Source organism: Netta rufina, assembly GCF_964035555.1.
Source record: "Netta rufina genome assembly, chromosome: 1".
Lineage (NCBI taxonomy): Eukaryota > Metazoa > Chordata > Aves > Anseriformes > Anatidae > Netta > Netta rufina.
The window spans coordinates 18,415,414-18,430,049 of NC_140123.1; the positions used below are offsets into that span (position 1 = coordinate 18,415,414).

Below are 14,636 nucleotides of genomic sequence, written 5' to 3' on the forward strand. Positions count from 1 at the left end.
GTTAAAAAAAATGAGCTTGTAAACAATTATACATGCTGGTATACTACCAAGCGCATGATATTTTATTGCATTATGTAGGTCTCTACAAATGCCTTTCTGTTCACTGACATAACCATTTGCAGGATTAGAGCCCAAAATAGTAAGTCTCTGATTCTGTATTTTCAAGTTAACTCCCACCCTGAATCTGCTGGAGATAATCCGTTCTGTCTGATACAGAGCTAGAAATCTTTTTACACTGATAATACTTGGAAATAGCTTAGAGCACTGGACAATGTTTATATTTTTTTTCAGAAATACTGAACAATTTAGGAGCATAAGCACCTTTACCAGAGTGTGGCTGAACAGAACAGGATCTGAAACTCCACCGTTGGCCAGAATTAACTGGAGTGGGGGATGAAAATGGAAAGCTAATTAATGAATTTATGCAATTTCAGAAGCACTTTACGCATGTACACATGCACAGATGCTTAGTTTAGCACTGCTATTCCTTCTTGCCTTCTCTACAATCCTGCTGATGTTAAAGAATAAATCTTGCTCCCCTCTCTGACTTGCTCCCCACCCCAATATCTATTACCTGAAAATCTCTTTCTGCACCTCAATATTGTTCACATCATCCCCTTAGCTGAAAACGCTACCCACTCTCTAGATGAAAAGCAAAAGGGTAGGAATTCTTGTTTGAAAATTACCCAAATTTACAAATGCTAATAGCTTTCATGACACATATAGTATGAATGATGCCACCCAAAGGGGAGGAAAAATGCTGCAGTCCTTCCCCAGGCAAGATTTGCAGTGGCATCACTGGGACTTCTGCTTCAGCGATAGCTTGTAGAACTATAAAAACACCTAAAAAACATTACAAAGAATATAAACTGAATTTATGACATAACAAATAATATTTAATATATAGCATTGAATGCATACACATCAGTACCAGTGCTGTAACAACAAAACAGAACTCATAAAATTAGCAGCAGTTTTTGCAAGTACAAAAATACACATTTTTTCAGAACATATATAATAGCAAAATTTATCAGGATATATTATACAAACTCAAAGCATTTAGATAATGCATTACTTTTAATATATTATATGATGTTTTAGATGCTGCATAATAAAATTACATGTGTTCTGCTTGCAATAATATATAATGCCATTTACAGCAATGTTAAACTATTCACAACTTAAACATGAACAGAACAGCCAACGAAGCACAAGAAATGAAACACACGGAGTTGGGAGGTGTTAGTTACAAGCTTCAGCATTTATCTTTACATATTTTTGAGCTTATTTTTTTTTCTTTCTTTTGCAGTGTGAAAGAAATAACTACACCTATTGAACATACCTCAGAAACGTACAGAAAACAATACACTTATTCCTTGGAGGACAGTGAAGGTAATACCTATCAGTTTCAGAACAGTAGTATAATACCACAGTTATGGATTCTACGCTGACTTTGCACGCTACATCAAAACCACAAAGGACCAGGACCCACATCCGCAAGGCTCAACACACAAGTGGTCAAGGGGGAGAGTCCCAGCAGGAACCCTGCTGCCTCGAGAGGCTCACAGAACAGGTCCCTTCTCTTAGCTCCTGGGACCTTATCAGATTTTTCAGGAGGTTTCTGTTTGCTTGCTTTTAGCAATTTTTGTTATTCTTACAATATTCTTGCAAAGCTTTATGTGGGAACATTAACAGTTTCCTAGAAAAAGAAAACCCACGAATTCAGGGACTGGTCAATTAAATTTGAGCAGCCTGGATATTAAACTTAAAATGAACACACACTAACACCAAAGGCATTTTTTGTATGGTGTTTATTTTAAGCGTTAAGATTCCTCCGCAAAAAAGCTTTGGTCAGTCTCTTCAAACTTTGGATTGCTGTAATGCTCTCCTAGACCTCCTCTTTGATCTTGGATCATGAAGTCTCTCTTTTCCTGTGACTTTCAGAGGTAATGGCTGAATGTCAGGCTTAATCAAGTAGCCGTCAACTCCTTCAGTAGGTTTCAGGGCTGCTGGCCTGCTGTTGGGCTCCACCAAGCCCCCCTCAGCCAGCGCCTCGGTAGGTTGTGGAGATGGTGGCACCCTGGTGGGTGTGACCAAATAGTCATCGGCCGCGTCAGCGGCAGTCTCTTCGTGTTTCTTTACTGACTGAAAAGTGCTGATATCAAAAGGGGAGGAGGTTTCAGTTGGGGTAAACACAGATTGGTCTGAAAACTGAGAGAAAGCACTGTCCAGGGAGCTCATTGACGACACAGACGGAGATGTCCCAGGAGAAGACAGGCTAGAAGAGCTAAATCCTGAGCAAATATTTAATCCCTCTGGCGTTGGAGGCAGGAGGCAGTGGGACAAGTCTTTCTTTTCAACATTTTGGTTTGTGTTTTCACTTTTACCAACGTTAATTCCTATAATCAAGCTCTGATTGATAAGCTTTTGCCCTTCCATCTGCAATGACCGAAGTTGACGAAGATAGTCTTCGTCTTCGTGAGACAGGACAACGTCACAGCTGGCCTTGCGCGCTGCCTTCTCCTGACTGCCACCACTGTGGGTGAAGCTGGGGGCAAGGAGGCCGATTGCGGGCTCTGAGGAGCGCCTGTGTCTCCTCAAGGCTTTGAGGACACCTGAGGTAGCTGCTGAAGAGAAGCCCAATGCACCGGAGCAGAGAGACTCCTTCTCCGAGTTCTCTTGCGAGGAAAACTTACGGTGTACATCAACAGAAATCGTCAACTGTTTCGATTTGGTTTTACTTTGGATTTCATCCACCTCTGTCTGCTCCGAATCGCCGTCGCTCAGGGTGAAGACAGACTCCCTGCTCCTGTTGTCCTGATCCCGGTTCTTAATCCAGTCACTGGAAGAGGAGTCGGCCTCATCGTTCGCCTCATTTTCCAGGCTGTCGTAGGACGAGTCGTTCAGGTGGAGGGAAGCCACATCTGCAGGGATAAACCAAGAGTTAGCATGGCAGCGACCCTGCTGACAGGCAGCTGCATTTTTCTTTTTTTTTTTTTGCTAGTATCTTTTACTTTTAGGAGCATTTGTCAGTTAAAGTCTCTTCAAACAGCAATGTCAGTAATTTCAGAAATAAATACTGTCTAAATTTGGAAAGGAAAAACTGAATGAGTGCTAAGTAGCAGTTCAGTCAAGAAACACAGGATAATGGGACAAATAAGGGTGAAGTTTCTTTGTGTGTTTTTTTTTTTGAGTACTTCAGCAGTAAATAATCCAGCTGTGAACATTAATTTATATACAGAATATTAAATCAGCAATTTATTGAATGTTTCTTTTTGTTAGTGAAAACATCATTTAACCTTTCTTTCCCTCTTCTAGAAAGATGAAGAAAACAGGGCATACTTCATGCTTCTACGGTCTTCCAGAAATTACATTTTTAAGAGCAGCACTAGGAAAAAAGTTCCAGTCTCTGTTTAAACAGTCACCTCATCTCAACTGAGTTGTGCACACCTGCACTCTGCTCCATATATGCGGTAATTGGCATTACATCAAATCTCTTTTGCTCAGGGCGATGCTAAGCGGGGTTATCTCACACTGCAGCAGAGCTCACGCATGGGCAGTTACCGTGCCTCAGTGCCTGCCTGAAAATTTGCTCAGCTACCGTAACCCACCATGGGTCTGAGCTCTCAGTCCCAGCACAGCAAGTCAGCAGATCAGAGAATCACAGAAGGACTGAGGCTGGGGGGCACTGTCACAGGTCAGCTGGCCGTCTGCTGCCAACCCTGCCCAAGCAGGGACACCCAGAGCAGGCTGCCCAGGATCATGTCCAGGCAGCTTTTGGAGATCCCCAAGGAGACCCCACAGCCTCTCTGGGGGTCGCTGAGCAGAGCCTGGCTCCGGCCTCTCTGCACCCTCCCTTCAGGGATTTAGGGACACGGATGAGATCCCCCTGAGCCTCCTCTTCTCCAGGCTGAGCAGTCCCAGCTCTCCCAGCCTCTGCTCACAGCTCCAGTGCCTTCATCGTCCTGGTGGCCCTGTGCTGGGCTCTCTCCAGTGTGCCCAGGTCCCTCTGGTACTGGGGAGCCCAGAACTGGACCCAGCACTCCAGGTGTGGCCCCACCAGTGCTGAGGAGAAGGGAAGGATCACCTCCCTTGACCTGCTGGTGATATTTTGCCCAGTGCAGCGAAGAATACCATTTGCCTTCTTAGCAGCAAGGGCGCATTGCTGGCTCATGTTCAGCTTGGTGTCCACCAGGATTCCCAGGTCCTCTTCTGCAGAGCTGCTTTCAAGCTGGGTGGCCCCCAGCACATACTGGTGCCTGGGGTTGTTCCTCCCCAGCTGCAGGACTCCACACTTCTCCTTGCTGAACTTCATGAGGTTCTTGTAAGCCCTCCACTCCAGCCTGTCAAGGTCCCTCTGGATGACAGCAGGGCCTTCTGGTGAGTCAGCCACTCCCTTCAGTTTCATGTCATCCACGAATTTACTAAGGGTGCACTCTACCCCACTGTCCAGATCATTAATGAAGATGTTAAACCAGGCTGGACCCCGTATTGCCCCCTGGGGTACTCCATTGATTACTGGAATGCAACCTGGCTGTTCAGCCCAATTCCACATTCTTCTACTCTTAGGGAATAGAAATGCATTCAGAGTAGAAGTAGAAATGCAGCTTTAGACATGTATTAAGGAGGACCTGAACTTCCAGTCAAAATCCATGTTATCACATTGCTAGAGAAAGGGGTATTAATGATATTCTGGAACATGCTGCATATCAGTCAACTACTCTGTTGGACAGTTTCAGTCCCCAGTTTCGTGACTTTTCTGTGCTAGGAGCAAAATCTGCCTGTCCCATTAAAAATCTGGAGAATCTCTCTCTTTTGATAATAAATAATGCTTTCAGCACTCATATAATGATGTGACAGCTGTTGATCAATGGCTTTCAAATATTCCGAGAAGACACATGCGGGGACACAAATTCTGTATTTGAGATGAAACCTTCTCCAGATTTCTTTCTTTCTTCCTTCCCTTCTTTCTTCCTCCCCTCCTTTCTTCCTTCTTTACATCCTTTCCTCCTTTCTCCCTAACACCCCCCATTTTTCAAACATTGTAGCTCAGATGACTGGAATAGGAACAGGGGATTATTTGGGACAGCACGTGGAGGTATGCTCTAGGTCTGTGGTAAGCTCAGTCACTATCACCAATACTTTGGGCAAGGTGAAGGAGACAGCAGCGGTATCTGGGAACACCATGTGAATCAATCTTTTGCCTGGCTGTGTTTAACTGATGGAATCAAAACATTATCTGCATTACCTGAGCCATTTTCTCTTTTGCATGTCATCAGTATTTCTCCAAAGAGGGAGTTAATCTCCTCTCCAAAAATCCTGCAGCAATTCTCAGTGAGGAACTGCACCAGACTAGAAATCTGCAACAAAGCAATGGCAGAGAGACGTCCTGTCACTTCTTGCATTACTGCACTCAGGGCAAACACACCATGCAGAGGAAGAAAATGAGGAACAGCCATCCATGAAGTGCCCTGATTAACACAGTCTCAATGCAGAGGCTTACCCCAGACGACCTGTACCAGACCTCCCCATGGTGGGCCAGCCAGGGGCTCTTGCCAGGAGCCATCCCGATGAGCTATCTCCCAGCACTCTGAGCCGGGGCATGAAGGGATGTGGCTCCACAGAAGGACAGAAGGAGCCAGGGAGAGCAAGGTAGCCTCTCCTGGGGTATCATCCCATCTCTCCTGTTATGTCCTGTCTCTAGAGTTGTTTTTAGCACGTGTTTCCCACATCACATCAAGTTCCATCTTTTTCAGTAAAGGCAGATGACATTAATTCCCCACTATCTCCTTCCCTGCTACCTTTTGCAATCCTCTCCCCTACCCATATCCCTTTGTACCCTGGAATAGGGTCCAAATACTCCTGTCCTTCTTGCATATGGATCTTCCATTTTTCCTCTGTCCTGTTCAAGGCTACAACAACAGGAGATCTTTTGGGTGACAGAAGTCCTCTGCTAAAGCACTGGGTATCTCTTTTGATCTCTCTCCCCTTCTCCCAGGCAGATTATGAGAATGAGTCGATGAATGTTTGTGGAGCCCTGGTAAGAGGACAAGGATCTGAAGGGGTACTAACTATTTTCACATTTGTAACCAACAGATTGTTTGAAGAGGAAGATGTTTATTTTTGCTTAGTACACTGCAGTCTCCTACCTTTTTAGTGAATTCACTTTCCATATCAGGAGTGGAGGAAACAGGAGGCCAGAGCAGGCTAGGTGCAATGCAGATAGCTAGATTAAATGCGTTCATCTGGTTCTCTTCAGATCGCATTTCTATACCATGTAGTACGCCAAAGATGTAACGTAGGAGAACAACGTTAGCTCTGGGGAGCTGCTCTATTAACCTGAAAGCATATACAAACATAATTCTTCAAATTAGTGACTGGAAAATACCAAAGGCTTGAAGATAACATTTTCCATAGATACACACAAGTCAAGACAATGAAAATACAGGAACAAGGTAACACGGCCCACTAATTGAAGCAGGTAGTGTGCTGATGGGGCGTTCTTGCTCAGCTGCTTGCCCTCATTATAACACATCTCTAAACAGTTTCCTGGGCTGCCACAAAATACCCTAACAGATAATTAAAATTACAGTCTGTCAGACTAATGAACCACATGCAATGCATGACATGAAACTGTGTTTCACTTAAGTTGCCTGATAGTTCTCTATTCAATTAACCAAGCAGTTCCATTGCCACTACCTACCATCAAGTTGCCAGAGCCATGTATACACGTACAGAAGTATGTATGAGGTCAGCTAGTGTACAAAGCTCTGCTTCCCATGACAGAAACTTTGCCCACTTTCTGTTTTATATCACCTTCAAGTGTGTAGGATTCCCTTGCCACTATGCTCCAGTGTTTTATTTACAATCCCATCTTGGCTTCAAAATGGTCACTAAAATTTGAGATGAATGAGGGGGAAATACGAGGAACTGATTTCAGCTGCTCTGTCACCCAGCATGCCCAGGTTCCCTGTGGATGACTCTGGCTTTGGTACCTGGCAGAAATCCAGATCTTGGACAGCATATTTATAAGTATTATAAATATTTTATTAATAAAAAACAGTATTTCATTTATTTACTGGCATCCACAAAAGGCAGAAAAGTGTGACAAGAGAGTCATAAATTTGCCCCATACAGGCTCTCCCTTAAATATAAATGTGTGTTTGAATGCTCTGTTATATGCAAAGATATTTTTAGCATCTATTTAAAGTTGTGGGTTTTTAATTGCAGGTTGTAAATTGAGTGTTTGGGATTCTGCATTCTGGGATATAATTTTACAGGAAGAGAATACGGAGAATATAAGTAACTCTACCTTTGGATGCTTTTTATCTTCTCTTCGTTATTTCCTTGATCCATCACAGAGACCCACTTATCACAGAGCTGGGATGACAAAATGCTGCCTGGGATGTTGCGAAGAAAATCCTTATCCAGAGAAAAGAAGAAGAAAACGTGAACAGCTGTTCTGGAGTGTGGGAGGAAACAGGAATAATCTATGCAGATACAAGAAGATGTATCAGTAGGACAGCACTAGCTGACAAGCGTCTTGATCCACACAGCATCCAAAACCATCAGAAAATCATCTGAGATAAAGAAGTTCTTTGAATTATGCTGAAAGTGGATATTTTCCTGACTTGTCCTCACCTTTTCCTATCAAAATAGAGGTATTGGGATGCTTCATCTGCTATTGAACTAAAAAACAACACCTGCATTGGGGCCAGTTATTTTGATACAGTTTGTCTGCCTTTACTTATCACTTGAGTCCATCTGTAGCCCCTGTTTATTCTCCTCAGATGACAACCTTCAACCCCACCAGACCATAAGAACCCCAAGGCATCCCTGCCTGCCCCTCACTGAACAGAGTCCTTTTTGATAATGGAGTATTTGTACCAGTCCGGGATAGTCTTCCTGTTCCTGTCTCCAAATACCTCAACTACTGGCAGGCAAACTGTTGCAGCTTGGGAAGAAGCCCAAATCCCAGCTTCCCCAACACATTAGGGTAAGAGAAGCCATGGTGTGCATGCATAACACATTTGCTCTCATGTGGTGACTGCCCTCATGCTCTTACAGGTGTGCCCTAAACCCACCAGCAGACACACAGCAGTGTAAGTCTCACCCATGAAAACCTCTCATGTGGCAGCAAGAATGGTTTTCTGTGGTAAAACTATTCCCCCAAAGCAATGCTTGCTGGAGAATGGATATTACAAATTCTTTTAAGCTAAAAGCTATACATAAACAGATGTACTGTAATAAAATATGAAGAGAAATACACTCCTTGTGGCTGGTGTTCTGCTGGAGGTGTGCGATGCTTTTTTGCACAAGCAACATTGATTTTAACACACAAGTTTGTAAGAAAAGATAATCCATGGGAAAATTAACCCCAGTATTTCAGGCAACACTGTATGTTCGCAAGGGCCTGTGGTGTAATGTGTTATTGATGAATAAAGAAACAGGGCTGCAAACTGGCCTTTCTAGGATTTCATTGACTTTAAGGAGAGATTAAGAGAGTTACAGGACCAGGATGTAACTGAGACCTCAGGAAAGCTGGCAGCAAAACAAGCTGACCGTTCCTCCTCCCCATCCTAATCCAGTGGCAGCTTCCTTCAGTGGCCCTCATGTTGATGTGCCAGCCCATTCCTAATTCAGCCTAGCAACTCCCCTCTGGGCCTGGCCCTGGTGAAAAGCCCGACTTGTTTGTGCCCAGGATCTGTGCTGCTCTCACCCCAAAAGGGAGAAAGAAACGTTCTTCACGTACCTTAAACAAAGATGCTGTCACAAATATGGATTCACAGGCTAAGTCCACTTCGGCACCCGAATCGAGCTTCTCCTTGAGCTCTTTGCAGGTTTTTGCACTTCCAGAGCGTCTGAAAATACCCTCGGTGGAAGGACCTTCTTGGTAGAGGAGGGAAAGCATGTCCTAAACAAAATCAAAAGGCAGAGAGGCTTTCTCAGAGACATATTTTATTGTCCAGCACCACTGAAGTGTGGTTTTACCACTTTTGACACAGGCAAGAACCTCCGAGTCCTCAAAAAGCTCACAAGTTAAAGGCAAGTCAAGGCTCCCTCCAGGCCATGCCAAACTGCACAGCAAAGCTATGGTCCAGAGAAGGATTTTGGAAAATGTCCCTTCAAAAACACGGTGCCACCACTGAGGAGCACGAACTTTGTGAATGATCTCTTCCAGGATTTGTACAAGTTTTAGCCAAATCACTGAAATAAATAAACACTGTGGTATGGGAAAAGGCTACGTGTGCCTAATGCAGTGCCCGTTGCAGGAAGACAAAAAATCCTCCCCACTTGTCAGTGTGCTTGGTTTTAGCACTGACCAGAGAGGAAGACTCCTGTTCCAACTTATCAGCCTGAGGTCTGAAGAAAGGAGATGTTATCCAAGCTGGAAAGTGCTTCTTTTGTTAATATCCATCTGCACTTCCACATCAGAGCTGGATTTTGCTCCCTTCTGCTTCTTGTGAGTGGCACTGCACCCTGCAAGCACCTCAGGGGAAACAAGTACATTTCAGCTTCTAAAATAACACGAGGGCCTGGTTTCTTCTGCTAAATAAGAGGAAAACGAGCAGAAGAGAAGATGACAGAGTTTTTCCTGGCTGTTTCATTCTCTGCAGCCTTGTTTGGGGTGCCTCTCAGACACGCTGATCACTTCTCTGCAGCCGTGTTCCGAGCAAGGTAGGATTTGTCAGGTTTGTCTCTTTTGAGGGAAAATGCATGCAGACAGCCTCTGAATGATGTGCAGGCACGCAGTGCTCTGAGGACCAACTTATCAAAAGGGATGGTGGGAGAAGTGTTTGCCTGAACAAACACTTTAAATTTTATTTATTTTTTTTAATAGAATGCCCACAAAATAAAACAGGGAAGGTCCTCTTACAGTAATTAACCCAAAACACATGAATGAAGCTACTGGTGTAAGACAATTTGGTGTAGCGATGCCTAAAAGAGAGCTCTTCAGCAGTGAAAGTGAGTGCAGGGCTTTGCAGCAGGGCTACTGAACACGCCTGAAGCATTCATCCCTGATGTCTCTCTTCTCTTGCAGGTGTAGCCCACACAGTACCTTGGATGCAGTTTTCCATTCTCCAGAGACGCATGAGAAATCAAAAGCGAGTCGTATTTTGGGCATAAACACAGTGTGTTAAGATTCAAACCACGAAGTCTACCAAGCTCTGATGCTATACTTAGTAACTTAGATATGTTAGATGTAACTTAGATATAAATTTCTGAATATTTATGTTTTGGAAAAATTTCCAAAATGCAGCACAGGCTCCTCTCTTAGATGGAGGAAAAGAGAGACCAGATTCTTACCGAGCCCATCTCTGGCAGGCTTACTTAAATAACCTAAATGATAAAAATGTACAATTCCCCCTCGAAAGGAACTAAAACCCAATGCTATTACAAGACTCAAAAAGTCCTGGTATGATTCACTATTTGGGCTATGATGAAGCATCAAGCACAAGCTTTGGAGACAAACCATCTGTTACTACAAACTGATGTAACCCCACTGATTTCAGTGGGGTTCTGGCGAGCTGTGCCAGCTGGGAGGCAGCCTGCTAAGAGGAAGGGCCCAGTCCTGCAGGGATCATGGTGGGCGCTCTTCCCTCCCCCTCCACAAACACTTCAATTGCTGCATTAATAACAGTAGTTAGCAGTCCTCAGGACACCCTCATGACCGAAAAAATGCTACACATCTGCTTTAATTGTGCCTACGATGGGCTCTGGGATGTTTCTGCTGTCCCTGGACTGGGTGGAGAGGGAGTTTTGGGCACCCACAGCACGAGCACTTGCTTGACACAGGGTGAAAAGATGCTGAGGAGTTCCTAAAGCCTCCAGCCATCCCAACCATTTTTGCAGTGGCAATACCAGATCAAAAGTGAGGATCCAGAGTGCTGGGATGCCTCCAAGAAAGGCTCTGAAGCTGCCTGCTTAAGGGCAGGAGGCATTTCTACACAAGCATGGGCTGCCTGCAGTGGGCAGCAGGCACAACCTGATTGGAGTTAGGGGTTTTACAGAGACTTTGGGAGTGGTTTAAGAAGTGTGCATGAGTGTGGTGTGTACTTACAGAGTGTGAGTGAGGATTTGGGAGCTGTAAGGAAGCTGTAAGGAAGCAGCAGCCTGGAGGAGTCGGCCCATCACACACTTCTCAGGCTGCCTGGTACCAACCAGGGCTGATCACAGCGTATGTCAAAAACCCAAGTTCTTGCTGGGAAGCATAAATGAGACTTCCTTCTGTTTGCTCTGCTCAAGTAGTTTCAGTGTCCCATTTAACAGCATCCCCATGTTCTCAAAGAAATTCCACCACTGTAAGACCAGCCCCGAGCCTGGGACTCACCAAGAGAGGTTTGGGCAGGTTGTCATCCTCACAGATGGCTGTTAGCAAGAGGCCAAAGAGCTTCCCAGGAGCAGCAGATGTTGAGGAGAGGGGCACGTTGTCCAAGTGAGTGCCTGGGCCACGCCAAAAAGCCCAGTTTATGATAGATCTTTTCCTTTTAAACGACTTTTGGCTCAAGTCTGGGAAAAGAGAGAGGCGTTTATTAGAAGAAATGCATTTCAATCCTAATTCCAGTGTTTGTTTTGCCGTGGCTACTATGGTTTCAAAGGAAAAAATGACACGAAACAAACCAACTCCTTGGCACCCGGCTCAGCCTAATCCCCCACGTGCATACCTGTGCGTGTGTGCATGTGGAGACTGTGCTGCCCTACCCACACTCTGAAGAGGCTCACCAAGACCTGCACTGCACGGCTCCAGCACGGCTCCAGCGCCTCCCCTCAGTGCAGGATGGTGAACCTCAGCCCGGCGGCTTCCCATGGAGGTGTGGGCCGCAGACCTTGTCTGGTAAAAATGGGTAAATAAACACCACGGCCCTCACCTTGGCTGACCATCCGGAGGCATCCTAGGTCTGCTGGCAATGTGGGAGATGCTCTCCACAAGTAACACCAGAGAATGACAGAATCACAGAATTTCTAGGTTGGAAGAGACCTCAAGATCATCGAGTCCAACCTCTGACCTAACGCTAGCAGTCCCCACTAAACCATTTCCCTAAGCTCTACATCTAAATGTCTTTTGAAGACTTCCAGGGATGGTGACTCCACCACTTCCCTGGGCAGCCCGTTCCAATGCCTCACAACCCTTTCGGTAACAAAGTTCTTCCTAATATCCAACCCAAACCTCCTCTTGGGGCATCTTTAGCCCGTTCCCCCTCACCGAGTGGGTGAGATGTTGTCAGGCTATGAGAAGCTGCCACCTTTGCTCTCCTCTCTGCAGAAGCAGCGTGTCCTCACTGACCACGGCTCAGGGATGCTGCCTGCCCTTTGATCAACGCCTTCCAGATGGCATTTCAGCACGCTGCCAGCATGCCGATGGGCTCCATTTGGGGAGACAGCTAAAGAGCACCGCTAACTGAAGCCCTTGTTTGCAGTGCATGAAGAAGAAAATAGTGATGTTAAGACCCAGAGGTTTTTAACGTGACCTCTCTCAACATCCGTGAGTTAAATGCTTCTTAAAAGCACGGGCTACTGTTCAAGGGGAGCTGACACCATTTCCAATGGACGTGCTAAGTGGGAAAAACTTATTCCAACATGTTTTTCCTTTTCTAGACGTCTTCAAAGCCACTCAGCTTCGATTTAGTAGCTCACCCACCCTATGCACCTTGCTATCAGCTGGTTCTTTCACCGGGTCAAACATTCAGCTTTCCGCTACTGTGGAGGGCAGAGGGTAGAAGCAAGGCTTGCAGAAGCATGGACTGCAGTATAAGACCACATTTTTTTTCTCCTGTACTTCATTTCATGCATTTTTTAGCCCCAATAGTGATTTTCTGTTATACATCATTCCATTCTGGAGGATCATGCTCCCTTCGGGAATGGGTGGAAGTCTTTTCACTAGCGGTTTACGGGATGAAAAGTTACAGTTTAATGCAAAATGTGAGCATATGAATGCTAAAGCCCGATGAAAAATTCTTTTCATAAAAAGTAACGAGGACATACATTTTAAGCAGTCCAAAGCTCCATGAAATATCAGCTTGGCAATGTCTGAGGCTTTCCTTGACACGTCATGTTTTGGGAGAACATAACGAAGAAAAACTTTCAAAACAACATTTTTTCTTTCGGATGAGCAGGACATGAGCATGTGACTGTGGTTTGCCTCTTGCAGTTCTAGTCACCCAGTCACAAATACATATTGGTGTTTGTTTTGTGTTTTTTTTTTTTAATTTCTTTTATTTTTTTCTGCTGGCCCTGTAGATTTAGCAGGAGTAAAAATTAAGGAGCGATCCTATTTTGGAGACAGAGGAATAGCAGAAATAATAAAGAAAAAGGTCTTAAAGACTTTAAGTCTCTCACTGTTTGCTCCACGCCTGAAAGCCAAAGCCCAAACAGACAAGGTGACCAAGGGAAAACTGTGCTTAAATGCAGCTCTCCTGGGGCAGGAGGAAAATCTTGAGTGGTGGTCTTCAACAAACCAGGATGCAAACCAACAACTAATGCACAGCAGCGAAATGCCACCTCGCTCACAAAATCAACACTCACCAATAACAGAGCTCATGTGTTTCCTATCCCTGCTTCGAAGAGGTTTGAGAAGTGTCAGGGCAAAGAGGAGATGAGAAAGGGAGGACGTGCACTTTCTTTTCTTGAACCTGTGTGAAGTTTCACTGGGTGCCCAGCCTCCTCTCAGCCCAGACAGATGCACAACTTCCACAGGGAAACACCAGCGCTGCACCCCAGGCCTGGCTATGGGGGATAATTCCCAGCCCAGAATCAGAAGAAAAGCAACACTACTTTGGTTGCAGATCCTGCTCAGAGCTCACAACAACAGCCATCTGCCTAGGGATCAATTCTACTCGTATTTTATATGAGGGAATTTAGTCCATTCATTGTAGTGTCTCAGCCACTCAAGTGCCATTTCCTCTGCCTATAGACTGAAACTTCCCAAGAAAACCTCAGATCTCTTCAAAAACCCATCAGCCTTTCTGACCAAATCCCTTTCAAACAGAAAACCCCTTTTCAAGCAGAAAGGGATTTTCTTTCAAAGACCTCCTTTCTGTATTGAGACCACCTTGCTTACATTTTGCTTTCTCTTCTAACAGGCGATTAAATAACAATTTGGACGGCAGATGAGCCACTGAGAGCAGTCAGTTCCTTCAAGTCAAACCGCAGGCGTCAGCTGAGAGCCTTGCTGGAGGTGCTGCTCAATCTTGGTTTCCAGGTTTTATCACATTTTAAGGAAAAATCAACAGAATTATCTCAGGGCTCAGGTAAGTCCCACCACCAGAACAGCAATCACTGCTTGAGGAGGAGGTACGGCCTCTTGTCCCAGGCTGGATTTCCATGGAGGGATGGAGGGAGGGTTACACGGCAGGTGGGCAGCAAAGCGTGGGCTCCCAGACCCTTCTCCCTGCGAGCTGCCCTGCACGTGGTGCTGTGCCTGGTGGTCCCCAACAACACCACAGCTCCTGGCTCGCTGATCAGAAGACAAGCCCCAAACCAGATCACAGCCCTGGCTTCCAGGCGGGTACCCTTCTCCATTTTCCCAAACCAAAACAGGTGAGCAGGAGGCGTGAAGAGCACACGAGCAGCAAAACAATCTGCTTTGCAAGCAGCCAGCCCTATGCATCACTCGGAAAGATTCTGCCAGCCAAGGA

General features: G+C 45.3%; 1 protein-coding gene across 1 annotated transcript in view; it reads right to left on the minus strand.

The window, feature by feature from the left end:
• Nucleotides 1–894: 894 nt before the first annotated feature.
• Nucleotides 895–14,636, minus strand: part of ARHGAP20 (Rho GTPase activating protein 20) — a 61,144-nt gene continuing 47,402 nt past the window's right edge. Inside the window, exons 10-15 of the mRNA XM_084287242.1 lie at nucleotides 11,333–11,511; nucleotides 8,753–8,914; nucleotides 7,313–7,422; nucleotides 6,150–6,339; nucleotides 5,249–5,360; nucleotides 895–2,924 (exon numbers count right to left, since the gene is read on the minus strand). Of these exons, the coding sequence (XP_084143368.1) occupies nucleotides 1,861–2,924; nucleotides 5,249–5,360; nucleotides 6,150–6,339; nucleotides 7,313–7,422; nucleotides 8,753–8,914; nucleotides 11,333–11,511 (1,817 nt within the window). The 3' untranslated portion in view covers nucleotides 895–1,860. The remainder of the gene's footprint in view (nucleotides 2,925–5,248; nucleotides 5,361–6,149; nucleotides 6,340–7,312; nucleotides 7,423–8,752; nucleotides 8,915–11,332; nucleotides 11,512–14,636) is intronic.